This window comes from Stegastes partitus, unplaced genomic scaffold (genome assembly GCF_000690725.1).
Source record: "Stegastes partitus isolate 25-593 unplaced genomic scaffold, Stegastes_partitus-1.0.2 Scaffold123, whole genome shotgun sequence".
Lineage (NCBI taxonomy): Eukaryota > Metazoa > Chordata > Actinopteri > Pomacentridae > Stegastes > Stegastes partitus.
Genome location: NW_007577854.1, coordinates 27,199 through 40,060, shown reverse-complemented (window position 1 = coordinate 40,060; position 12,862 = coordinate 27,199). Strand labels below are relative to the sequence as shown.

The 12,862-nt window shown below is 40.1% G+C and overlaps 1 protein-coding gene across 1 annotated transcript in view; it reads right to left on the bottom strand.

Moving 5' to 3' along the window:
- The window catches only part of slit2 (slit homolog 2 (Drosophila)), a 44,141-nt gene extending 31,901 nt beyond the window's left edge, over positions 1–12,240 (bottom strand). The window contains exons 1-8 of the mRNA XM_008278394.1: positions 12,175–12,240; positions 11,154–11,225; positions 8,868–8,939; positions 8,468–8,631; positions 7,927–8,065; positions 5,976–6,047; positions 5,704–5,775; positions 2,239–2,310 (exon numbers count right to left, since the gene is read on the bottom strand). Of these exons, the coding sequence (XP_008276616.1) occupies positions 2,239–2,310; positions 5,704–5,775; positions 5,976–6,047; positions 7,927–8,065; positions 8,468–8,631; positions 8,868–8,887 (539 nt within the window). The 5' untranslated portion in view covers positions 8,888–8,939; positions 11,154–11,225; positions 12,175–12,240. The remainder of the gene's footprint in view (positions 1–2,238; positions 2,311–5,703; positions 5,776–5,975; positions 6,048–7,926; positions 8,066–8,467; positions 8,632–8,867; positions 8,940–11,153; positions 11,226–12,174) is intronic.
- Positions 12,241–12,862: the final 622 nt, after the last annotated feature.

The following is a 12,862-nucleotide window of genomic DNA, read 5'->3' as shown; positions in this document are numbered from 1 at the left end:
TGATGGTCAGTCCAGGTGGTTTATTGTTCACAGCAGTTTCTTCGTTCTGATGTACAATTTAAATTAGTCAGGAACATCTTATCCTGAAAAGGGCTGCAGGGTGGCGCAGTGGTTAGCACTGTTGCCTTGCAGCAAGAAGGTTGATGGTTCGCGTCCCGATGGAGGCACCGGAATTTTTTTGTGTGGAGTTTGCATGTTCTCCCCGTGCAGCGTGGGTTCTCTCTGGGTGTTCTGGCTTCCTCCCACACAGTCCAAAAACATGTTGAGGTTAATTGGTGATTCTAAATTGTCTGTAAATGTGAATGTGAGTGTGCTTGGTTGTCTGTCTCTAAGTGTAGCCCTGCAATAAACTGGCAACCTGTCCAGGGTGTCTCCTGCCAAAGTTACTGACACCTCATGCACACATGAGGTGTCAGTAACTTTGTATTCATCATTTTACAATTATTCGCACTAAACTTTGGTTTTGTAATAAATCTAAATCTCTGGTATCTTTTATGGCATATACCTTTAAACACTCATTTTCCTTCCGTAACCTGTTTTTTTCTGTGTGTTTTATTTTGTGTACTTTGAGAGCATAATACACACTAGAGTCAGAATTCTCCAATATGTTCACATAGTTGGCCATGAAAGCCAATTTTGAGTCTTCGGATTACATAAACATTTTACAAATTTGTTTCAAGAATGGCCTTAAAAATCATTGTTAATGTGGGACCCACAGTAATGTTGCATATTAACGAAGACTGGACATTCTCATGTATTATTTGGTCATTTTATTGTTATTGGTTTCTTCATACATGTGAGATGCTCATTTCATTGGCATCTGTAATTTTTAGTAGGTTCATTTGTGACTACAATGACTGAAGCTCACAGGCACTTTGGGCAGCTCGGGGTTCTGTGGGGGAGACACAGTGGGACGTATGTGTCATTCACCTCACAGTTTACAGCGTGCAGCTGCAGCAATGCGCTTGTGTTTCTGTATTTTCAGAACAAAGAAAAAAAAAAAGGCAAAGTAGAAAAACAGTTTTCAACGTATGCACACCTGGAAGTCCCTTTGTGCTCAAAGTGTGTTCCTTTGTGTACATTTAGATGGAAACACCATTTGTACAAAGCACGCAAAGCATTGCAGGACACCCCAATGCTAGAACCAGTAGTAATAACATGGCAGTTGCTATGTCCAGTTATGGTTACAGTGACATGTTCTGATGATTATTTTCATCTGCAGTTTCTAGTTCTCTGTTGTGGATTAGCAGCTTTTTTATAATTAAATTTTTTATAGATATAATGGAGCATATTTGAATCTTGAGGGGATGTGACTGTGACTCTTTGACTGCCTTTGGGTGGAGCCCCTGTTGCTAGGCAACATCATCAAATTCAAATGACATCACAGATTGAAGACAACATTCTAGAATGAATCACTGTCAGTTTGTCTGCAGACGTCAGACACGTGGGCTTGTTGTTTTCTAGAGTTGGTCTTGAGGTCTTTTGTAAATAAATTAGACAACTTTCATTTCAACATTTTGCTTTAAGTATTCTATGAAAAGTGTTTCCAAAATTCTTCAGAGCCTCAATTCAAGTGTCTTCCATCCATTCTGGAAGGATGGACAGGAAGCAATCTGCTGTCAAACTCCTTTGTTGCTAGAACAGTTAATCCATCCATCCATTATCTATACACCGCTTAATCCTCACTAGGGTCACGGGGGGCTGGAACCCATCCCAGCTGACTCAGGGTGAAGGCAGGGGAGACCTGGACAGGTCACCAGTCTATCACAGGGCTACACTTAGAGACAGACAACCAAGCACACTCACATTCACACCTACAGACAATTTGGAATCACCATGTTTTGGGACTTTGGGAGGCAGCCGGAGAATCTGGAGAGAAGCCACACTGCACAGGGAGAACATGCAAACTCCGGCTTCTCTCAGGTCGTTCAGCTGAGTGTCGGGATCCTGTGGGTTCTCATCCCACACCTCGACAGCTGGTCTTTGCTGAGGACAAGACTGGTCAACTGTTTGTTCAGTTGGCTGGTTTGTTTCAAAGATTGTTTCAGACATATCAGCTGAACAAAGATCTTTGTACTAACAATTCTGAAGGTAAAACTAAAACTGCAGCGCTTGTAGTTTTAACATCATCATGTAATGTCATCAAACAACATCAAAGTAACTTCTGTGTGTGTGTGTGTATGTGTGTGTGTGTGTGTGTGTGTGTGTGTGTGTATGGGTGTGTGTGTGTCTACTCACAATAGCTGCAGAGAAAACAATCCCTCAAACAGCCCTTTGGAAATCTCAGTGATCTTGTTCCCATATAGTACCCTGCAGAGACCAAACACTACATTAATAAGTTATGAGAAAGACCACACATACAGTATTATCCAGTCACACTATTAATATTAACACTCGAACCTATTCTCACTTCCTATTGTTTGTCTTTATTTTAAAAAAATGTTCTTGGCGATATTATCCAAATTCTAAGCAAAATTAATTAAATGGAAAAGTATGACTACCTTTGGTGTAACCGTTTTAAGTATGATTTGATAACTTGGTAGTGCACCTCCCATGACTCTTTGACAGCATGCCAGGGACAAATGCTACATCACTTATTGTAACAAACAGAAATTTTAAGCCGCATTTAAAAAAAAAAGTTGTCATAATTCAAAGCCATAGATTTGGGAATGTCTGACAGGTACAATACCTCTTATTTTAGGTATTGTCTAATTAAAATCAATTTTAATACAAATAGTGTAACAACTGAGTCAGCTATGAGTTAAACACTATTTGCTTTGTTCTGGTATCTGGACTCGTTAACGAGCCACATTAGTATTTGCTTCATGTATGTGTATCACATAAACACAAGAGTGGAAGACGTATGAAAACAATTTTCTCTGAGTAGTGCTACTCCAATATGAGAATACGAAGCTATGGAAAATTCTTGCATTCAAAATGTTACCATAGTAAAAGAACAAAATTTGCTTAAAGTATAAAATGTAAAAGTAATTGTTATGCACGATGGCCCTTAAATTGTTTTTTAAATTCATCATATTCATTTTATATAAAGGTTTCTGGAAAGTAACTACAACTGAAAGTATATGTAGGGGAGTGGAAGTTTTAGGAAGCATAAAATAGAAATATTTGACTTAGGTAAATCTAGTACTTGAGTATGTGTACTTATTTTGTACCACTAAATGCAAAAATATTTAACTCAACAAAACAGAAAACTTAGGTGTTTCCTTGTGTGCTTAACAATGGGGCCCAATTCTAGAACACAGCTTCAGTGCTCCAAAACCACAGTGAGAGCTTTTCCAGTTCTGATGACTTTACATAAACGCAGCATAAAACCAAAGGGGCTGGACTGTTGCTCTTTACTGAGGAAAACAGAAACATCCAGAGATTTAAAAAACAAACAAACAAAAAAAAAAAACAGTAAGAAAATGAGAAGACCTTTTCAAAGAATGATAAGACACTCTTCTTTTTTACTGTTTTGGCTTCGAAGTTAGAGCCAATAAAATGCTACCAGTAAAAACACGGACCGCAACTTCGTGCCTGGCTGTCTGTCGACACTGAACTTAAAGTATAGCTAGTCATGATCGCTTTTCATTTAAATGTAACAATGAAAAAACATAACGTCCATAAATCTGACTGCGGCTGCCGTGTGAGGAATGTGCGCCGTTATCAGAGGCAAGCTTTTTATAAATCCATCAGATTACATACACAAACAGCTCAAGGCTGAGACTGCCACTGCCTTGCCCAACAAATACCTTAGATACACACACACACGGGAGTTATCAGTCATCTTTATGCTCCACGCTGAGTTAAGTTGTGTATGTAGGCAGTTTAGAGACATGTGTTTTAGATTGGTTTTTATTTCATTGTGCTGAGTGGCTGTCCCTAAGAGACCTGAGGTTGGGAAACACACGGTTTGGGGAGTAGACGCTTCATTTATGTCTCACAGACACATTAGCATGTACTGTTCTGTTGCATTCACACACGTGCATGTGCAGACACACGTACAGACACAATTGATGGTTCATTTACATCCTCTCTAACCAAACACTGACACACAATGAACACACAGTGCAGCTTAATGTGAACGCCATACTGTATGTGGTGTGTCAGCGTGAATCTGTGTGTCCCATTCTCTCTGTGGTGAATGTGTAATGAGGTGGCAGAAGCCTCCATTCAGCAATTCAGCATTTATGAATTATTGACTTTGGAGAGACGAGACCTTAATATAACTCCTTCATGAAATGACTCTACATCCCTCACTCCCTCTTCAGCTCCTCTCTCTATCTTCCTTCCAAAAGCTTCACACGCAAAGCAGATGGTTCGACCTGAGATTCAGGCCGGAGAGGAAGCCAGCAAGACCACTGGTTCTGTTAAAAGTGTGCAGAATGTCTTATAAAATTGAACTTTTGTTATATATTAGATTGCTCTGGTGTTTGACACACTTACAGGATAATTATAGTATTCTCAAATACATAGATTTGAATGTTATTTTTGTCCTTATTCCGAAAATTAATAGTACAGCAGGGCAAGAAAGGTGAGCTGTTAGATTATATGACTTATGGAAAAGAAAATGAGGGCAAAATCGTTATTAAAACTGACCCTTTGCTAAGGGTTTTTTTTTTTGTAAAATGTGAAAAGGGTTTGCAGATGAGCCCAAATGTTGAGATTGCCATTTTGGGCATATACAGTATTTAAAACTCCTTAAACTCATTAGTAGAGTAGAGTCCTGAGGCATCCAGTTTGGCACTTAAGACTGGACATGACTTCAGTTCAATTCAGTTGAATTTTATTTTCATCATGCCAATTTACAACATATGTCATTTCAAGGCACTTCACTTAGCAAGGTAAAAATCTTACAAATTTTACACATTTTCTGTTTTTTATTTATTTATTTATTTTTAAAAAATATTTTCATTACTATTTTTCTATCATGACCATATTTGGACAAGAGACAGTACATGCAGTAGTGACTTGTTAATCACAAGGGAGCCATGTCCTACTGTTACCATGCTTCATCCTCTATTTTACTTTAATTTTGATTAGAATTAACAAAATACGCTTAACCCTGTATTGTGGAAGAACTGAAACTAGTAATTGAAACCATAAACTAATTAGGAAAATGTTTACTGAGGTAATACATCAAGTATAAGTCGTGTAATTTACCCATTGATTTCCATACAATCTGGCTTCTTATTACAGCCAGAGGAATCCCCACCTGCTGGCCATTTTTTTTCAAGTTCACCTTTAAAATACAATCTATGGTTTTAGCATTCAGGCAGACACATTTTTAATACATTCCTCACAATGTTATTCTTAGTTTTGGAAATAAAAAATGAAAAGAAATCTCTAAAAACTCTATCAAAAAAATTCAAAACTCAACAAATGTGTCTAGTTATGATAGCTAACTTTTTAGCGGACAGTCACGGTGATGTTGAGTTTTGTTTTGTCTTCCAAGTAGAGATTTAGCTGATGTAACCATGTCGAGCTCCCAGATCTAAGAAACTATATTGGCGTGTATAATGTAAACTTAACATACCGAACTACAAAAAAAAAAGAAAAAGTTAAGATGAACAGCCTCTCCAAAGGTGGCCTAAACGGATTTGAAACAGTTCTGTGTTGGATATTCCTCATGAGATCCAAAGCAGTGCGTTGCAGTGTTTTGTATAAACCACATCTTAACTACAAGCACATCACAATACTCACAGAGAGTTGAGGGAGCGCAGACCTTGGAAGGCGTCCGAGGCCAACTCTGATATCTGGTTGTTACTCAAGTCTCTGTGAAAAAAAAAAAAAAAAACGTGCAAAAGAGAAAGAAAACAAGAAAAACATAAAACCAGAGACAGAGTCAGTGAGGAGGAGAGACACGGAGAAAGTGAAGTAAGGAGGTCAACAGAAGCCACAAAGGCGGGCAGCAACAGAAGTTTTTGTGGATGGTTGACAGGGTGCAGAATACATGTATCTCTTCATCTACTCACATCCTGCGCAGCTTCTTATAAGGAGAAAAGGCCCCAGCTGGGATCACCTTGATGGCGTTCTGCTCCAGTCGTCTGGAACCAAACATACACACAGACCATTGAGGAGCGACATTAACATTCCCCTATCACGGATCTATCCCGGCAGCATTGTTGACTGCTGCTCATTCCTGGGGGCTTTGGCTAACGGGGAACATTTCCAGATAAGGCGCTTTGATGACCGTTGCCAAGGTCTTTCACATTTCTCTGATCTTTTGCCCTCTTTAACATGTGTACAGTCAGACGGACACACAAACACACACCCTTAACTATCTGGGCAATGTTCCATTAAGTGCCAGTCTGAGCCTGCGTCTATCAGGCCCAAACAAATCAAGCCAGTGAACCAGGAGTGTGAAAGAGAGAAAACAGACCCAAGCAAGCATTTTCCAAACATTTCACATGTTCAGTCAGTAAGACAAGAAAGGCGGCGAACTGCAAACCAACCGTTCAATAGTGATTTTTTTTTTTTTCTTCTTTTCTGTTCGGCTCCACTTCAGTCTTTCCTGGTCCTTTCACTACTAACATTTTTGACAGGTTGCATATAAGCCTGTTCTAGATTATTATATCTATTGTGGGTTCAAGTGTAGTCAGTTTTAAACCCAACAACACTTGTACATTTCAAGTGTAAAATCAATCAAGACAAGTCTTAAGTCCTCCTAAAGTCTAAAATCAACAGCGCAAGTCTTAAAGTTTTGTCAATGCAGGTCTCAAGATAAGTTTAAAGCCCACTGAAGCAGCTCAAAGTCATGCCTAAAGTCTTGTTATAGCAGGAATCAAGTCTTGTTTAAAACTATTCAAGGGAAGACCAAGGTAAGTCTCAAAGTCTTCTTGAATCAAGTATTAATTTGGGTGTCAAGGCATTCATTTGGTGGCGCGTATGGACGCAGCAACCCTTTCAGGAGACAGCAACAGTGAACGTTTAGTGTCTTATCCCAGACGTCCTGAAGAAACGCTCTCTCATCTTGCCTGTACTACTGCGTATGTACAGCAAAATGACAATAAACTTGATTTGATTTGATTTATGATGAGTCTAAGTCAAGTTAAAACGATAAAGACAAGTGTAAGTCAAAGCTCAATCTTGTAAAAGCATGTCTCAAATCAAGGAATCAAGTGTCAAATAATTCAAGACAAGTCCAGGTCAAATTTTACTTCTAGTCAAAGCAGGTTTAAAGTCAATTGGAAGTCCTAAGTCATCCTCAAAAAAAACAAGAACTCAAATCAGCTCTCTTGAAGTCAAACAAGTCAAGTCCAAATTAAGCCAAAAGAAATCCTTTCCTTTAAGACGACACAGTGCAGCACAGAGTTTAAAATAGAAAACAAAGAAAAAAAAAAGTTCTTTTCAATGGTTACACCTTAGTGATTGAACGTAGAAGACCTTTTATGGGATTTTAAAGGACTTGCACTTAACGTTTTTGGTAAGTCAAGTCTTTTGCAAGTCAAACCACAGAGTAGTCTAGTCCAAGACGCAGCTCAAATTCTTTCTGAGACTTGACTCTGACTCAAGTCCCAGTCACACATCTTAAGTCAAACAGCTCCTACTTTGCCACTCAAAATCTGCTGCCTTTCCTTCCTCTTTTCTTGATGCCCACTTTTACATAGCGATGTGATCTGTCTTGTCCCTCAGAATAATCTTTCAATTCTTCCTCCCTCTTTCCTTCATTATTTTCTTAAGCAGGGAAGAGCTGCATGACCAAGCTTTCTCATTTCACAGATGTGTGGTTTTATTTCACTACACAGAGAGAAAGAGAAGTGCTGAAACAGAAAGGTGGAAAGAGACAAAGAAGGGAAAATGGAGAGACGCACAATGAAAGAGCAGGAGAAATATCACTGCACCTCGTGTGAATGCAGGAGTTGGTGTGTGATTTGCAGTGTGAAGCAACTGTGTGTGCACTTGTACTGTATGTAGATGTCTTACATCTCAGTAATGGTTTCGGGCAGGTTGGTGGGTATTTCTGTCAGACCCTTCCCTCTGCAGTCCACGATGTTGTTACTGCAGGTGCAGGACTCTGGGCACTGTAACACACTGCAGGAGGAAGATGATGACGACTGGTGACCTACGCAGAGACAGAGGGCCAATATTATCCATGGATAATAGATTATGCTCGTGCAAATCCCAAAGGCAGAGCATGTTGAAGCTCACACAGTTCAGTGAAGAAAAACAGCAGCCAGTGTATAGCAAGTGTGAAGGTAAGATACTGTCCTTAAATGTAACCTTGTCTCCTTACAATATTAATTTTCATCTGATGTTATCAATACATTATTTCAGTAAGCGCAGCACGTGGGGTAAAAGCCAAGCCATGCAATGGAAGCTGAGTATTTACCTTCGTCCCAGTCTTGAAGAGCATGAGCAAAGACAGTGAGAAGAAGCAAAAGCAAAAAGACGGGTTTGCGACTGTAAACGGCAAGCGGACGTAAGTCACAAAACAGACAGCAAGCAGGCAGTAAAGTCGACCTACCTGTGCATACAAACTCCTTCTTCTGCACCTCAGCCACGTTGTGCCCCCTCAAGTGCGGAGGGGCCATGCATTGTGTGTAAAGACCCAGGCGAGGGCGCTGTCGCAGCCACTCCGACAGCCAGGCTACGTGGCAGTCACACTGCAGGTTGTTGGAGTGCAAGCGACTGTAGGGGGGAAGGAGAGGGGGAGGATGGAGGAGTATTTGGCAGACAAGTGGTGAGAACAGGTGGGGGGAAAGAGAGGAGAGAGATAAAAGATTTGATGACGGGGGAGACAGGAGTAGGACAGGTGGAGGGGAGAGAGTTACAAGTACGGATCAATCAATTATTTGTACAAACGGCCGTGGATGAAAGGAATCCTGCCCCTCGGGGTGCTAATGTGAATCAAATGTGCCACTTACAAGGTCCTGAGCTTTGGCATGTGGTTGAAACTGGCCACAGACAGTCGGCTGATGTTGTTATTGTTGAGGGTGCTGAGGAGAAAAGAGTACAATACCCAATAAATATACATGCGTATCATTTTACTGCGCTGCTTTTTGCAATCACAGGATGGTGGTACACTCGGAGGGACTTTAAGTGTTGTGCGATCAGTGTAAATACTGACAACAACACTGTCTTTCACATTCTTGTTAACTGCAGTTTGGCTGCTTGCTAACAATCTCCCTCATCAAATATCATATTTAATTAAAACCAACTGAGCCTACTGTTTTGTTTTGTTTTTTAGATCTGGCTTGTTGCACAAAATATATATTAGCCATATTAGGCAGAGCCTCACCTGACATCACGGAAAGAAAAAATATATATTGATAAAATAATTTCAATAGTTATATTTATCCAGTGATTTGTACTATAAAATATTTAATTTTTCATTTAGCCTAATCAGTTTTGATGATTTTTAAATTCAAAATCGCTGAATTTTCGCAATTTCCCATTCAAATGCTTGGAAGAAAAGCCAGTGAGGCAGCGGCGAATTGAGCCTCACCTTGAATTGTGCAATCCCTCACTGCGCTGCCATGCGTAGACTGTCACTGCATGGCAGCCTGTGCAGTGAGGGGTTGCACAATCCAAGTGAGGCAGCAGCGAGCTCAGCCTCACTTGGGAAAACATTGCTGCTGGCTGTCATGCTCATTTTGCACTTTAGTATATAGCCTGCTGCTGTTGTTTGCAAAGTAATTTTGCTTCCTTATAGTTTACAAAGGGCATTCTTGAAGTTTATTTTATGTTCACTGGTTTTATTTACCTAAACATGTCAAATTGGTTAAAGCGGATATAATTGTTCTTGCACTTTAGTGTGTGTGATGTTTCTGACTGGATCAGTAAGCTTTATATTTTTACTTTAATTATATGTGTATATTTATTGTGTTTATTTTTTTTTTTTATAGAATGTCCTGTTCGGCAAAGACAGTGTTTAAGAAGAGCAGTCAACATGTTTACATACATTTTCATCAAAGTTGAAAAGTTAGTCAAGTTTAAGGAAAAAAGCCACAGATTTGTTTTATTTATTGTTGTAATCTGGCTTTGAAATAAATCTGATATAGTTTATTTAGCAACATATGGATTTATTTCTTGTTTTTGTCATAAAATACACATGGAGAGAGCCTAGAAAAAATAATCGCATATCAAATCGCATTCGCAATAATGAGGGAAAAAAATCCCAATTAGATTTTTTTCAAAAATCGTTCAGCCCTATCAAAAACCTGCCAGAAGGTTTGAAAGGCAAACCTACAAAGGCAAGTCGTCTTTGAAAAAAATTGCTAAAACTACACCATTTAGCAGAGCTAGAAAATGCAAACACAGAAAGAATCAATCTGTGAGCTACTCATCTGTGTCGTGTCATTCTGTTGGGAAATTTAACCAAGTCCAAGCTAACAGTCATGACAGTTCATCAAAATTACTCCATTTTGCAAGATTCTACAAGATATTGCAAAAAAGAAAATAACTCCGTACTTTTCAGCATATCCATGTAACAGCTAATGATTCAGCTGTGACCAGCAGTCTCAAGGCAAAAATTTGGAAACTTTTCTTCCTAACTAGGCTGAACTGCAGGCTGTGTTTACACAGAGCAGATAGGAGACGAGTATAGAAGCATGTTGAAAATATAAGTCACAAAATATCTATAGCATGCAGAGCCAAATATACACACACATAGTCCAATAAATTAAATGTCCTATCGCACAAAAGACATTTTAGAGTTTTCTCTACTTCTAGCCATGGTTGTGCTGCTTCCATGGAGGTGCAGGACTTTTTATTGCAGTAAAAATGAGCCCACAGTTAATAAAAATGCCCCCAAAATGCTCAGGGTTCAGAGGGCAATATACACCACTATGATAGCACTTCACATTTGCCTCACAGTTCCAATATTTGTCATTGAAAACCATCAACAAGTCATGTCAATCGAGCACGAATGACTTTAGGACAGGAATAGGTTCGTTTCAATGGCCCTAATGACACGGTAAGCTAAGGAATAAATAACGATAATGAATACGATGACAGCAATACCGCAGAACCAAGCATTAGTGCCACTCCTGAATATATATAGAAAAGCGTCCTTTTCTTCAGGAGCTGCACAGGCACCGCAGCCTTTAAAAGGTCAACGAGGATATTAGCTGTTCTATATCCCGCTGCTGTTCATCATCCACCAAACCTCTGCTGCTGTTAGCGGGGTGACTGAATAAACAGGTACTCACAGCACTTCCAGGTCACGTAACGCTCTGAAAGCTCCATCCTCGATGCAGCTGATGTGGTTGTAGTCCAACTGGCTGCATGCACACGCATATACATAAAAGGATGACAGAAAAAAAACAAGGTGTAAGGTGTCTCGCAGTATACGTTCAGGTGAAATTCAAGCCAGACAGCCAGGTACAGATGAAAATGCATCAGCTCCCCCGATCAACTGATCAACAACCTTTCCTCCGTCTCCATCATGCTCACTCACTTTCTCTTTTGGTTTTGTCTCTGAGGTTCTTTGTAGTTGCATTTCTAAATGTATTTATCTCTGTATCTATTCCTGCTTCCTGCTCTCTTCTATCTGACGTCTAATTTGTATGCGCTGCTCTTTACCTCTTTTCCTCATCCCTCTTCCTCTCTCTCCCCTACTCTTTCTCAGAATCGCTTTGCTGAAACAATTTAATTAAGACATAAGGACAGTAAATCATGTGCTGTCACCCGCATTCTAATGCGCACACACACACACACACACACACACACACACACACACACACACACACATACACACACACGCAGACACACATGCACACACACACAAAATGGCCTGTCCTTTTACAATAATTGCAAAGCATTTTAAAAAAAATTATCTGATGTGGAAAAAAAAACCCAGGAAGCACTGAAATAGCTGAAAAATCCATATTTGTAAAATTACTGATGGGCAATTACTTTACCTGTGAAATGACCAACAATTATCATAAGTATGAGTGAGGCAAAACAAAGAGCGAAAACAGCAAAATGCCAGGATACACACACTCACACGCACACACACACACAGCTGCTAATGAGCAGTGGTGCCAGTCAATACAGCAAGCAGGAGGCACATGACATTTAACACAATGAAATATTGATGCACAGGCACAAGGGTGTAGTGCACATTTGCCAACATGTTGAAAAGCAAGTGACAGATGCGCACGCATACACACACAAATGCATGCACACACACAACGCACACATATGCAGAGAAAGTATTGCTAAACTTACAGGTTCTTGATTTCCACAGCTCCCCTGAAGGCTTTCCTTGGAACTCCTTGAATCTGGTTCTCACTGAGGTCACTGGACAGAGGGAAAGATGTGGAGAAGAAGGGAAGGCAGAGAAACAAGGTGGCAGAGAGTTAAACAGAGCTGTCACAGAGACACTTGCTTTGCAGCACAAGTACTTGATGTAATCACCAAAATGCAGCGGGGGGACTTCAGAGCCAGACACATCATCTGCAAAATTGAGTTCCTTGCACACAGAGCACTCCTTCACCAAATATAATCAGCTGTCTCTGTTCATCTCTCAGTGACAAAAAAAGACTTCCCCTGACAAGAGTCCGTGCATCCTGGAGCAAGATGCAATTCAATTGTCTGCTTTGAACATCCATACGAGTCAAGTAGAGGAGGCTTTACATGCAACCTGTAGGGGGCACTAGTGTCCTCCTCTTCCCTCCAAGTTTTCAGTTCCTCCTCTCATCACTCCCACTCATCTCTCCCTCGCCCCCGCCACCCCTTCCTCCTTCTGCTTTTAAGGACTGACTGATGGATGTGTATGTGTGTGTGAGTGTGAGCATTGGGGTTTACAGAGACTTTAATTTTCAGCCACTTTAACTAAGCTGCAGCTTGGAAAAAAAAAAAAAAGCGTACTACAGGCAGTGACACATACATGCAGCATGTGTGCTAATACATGCTC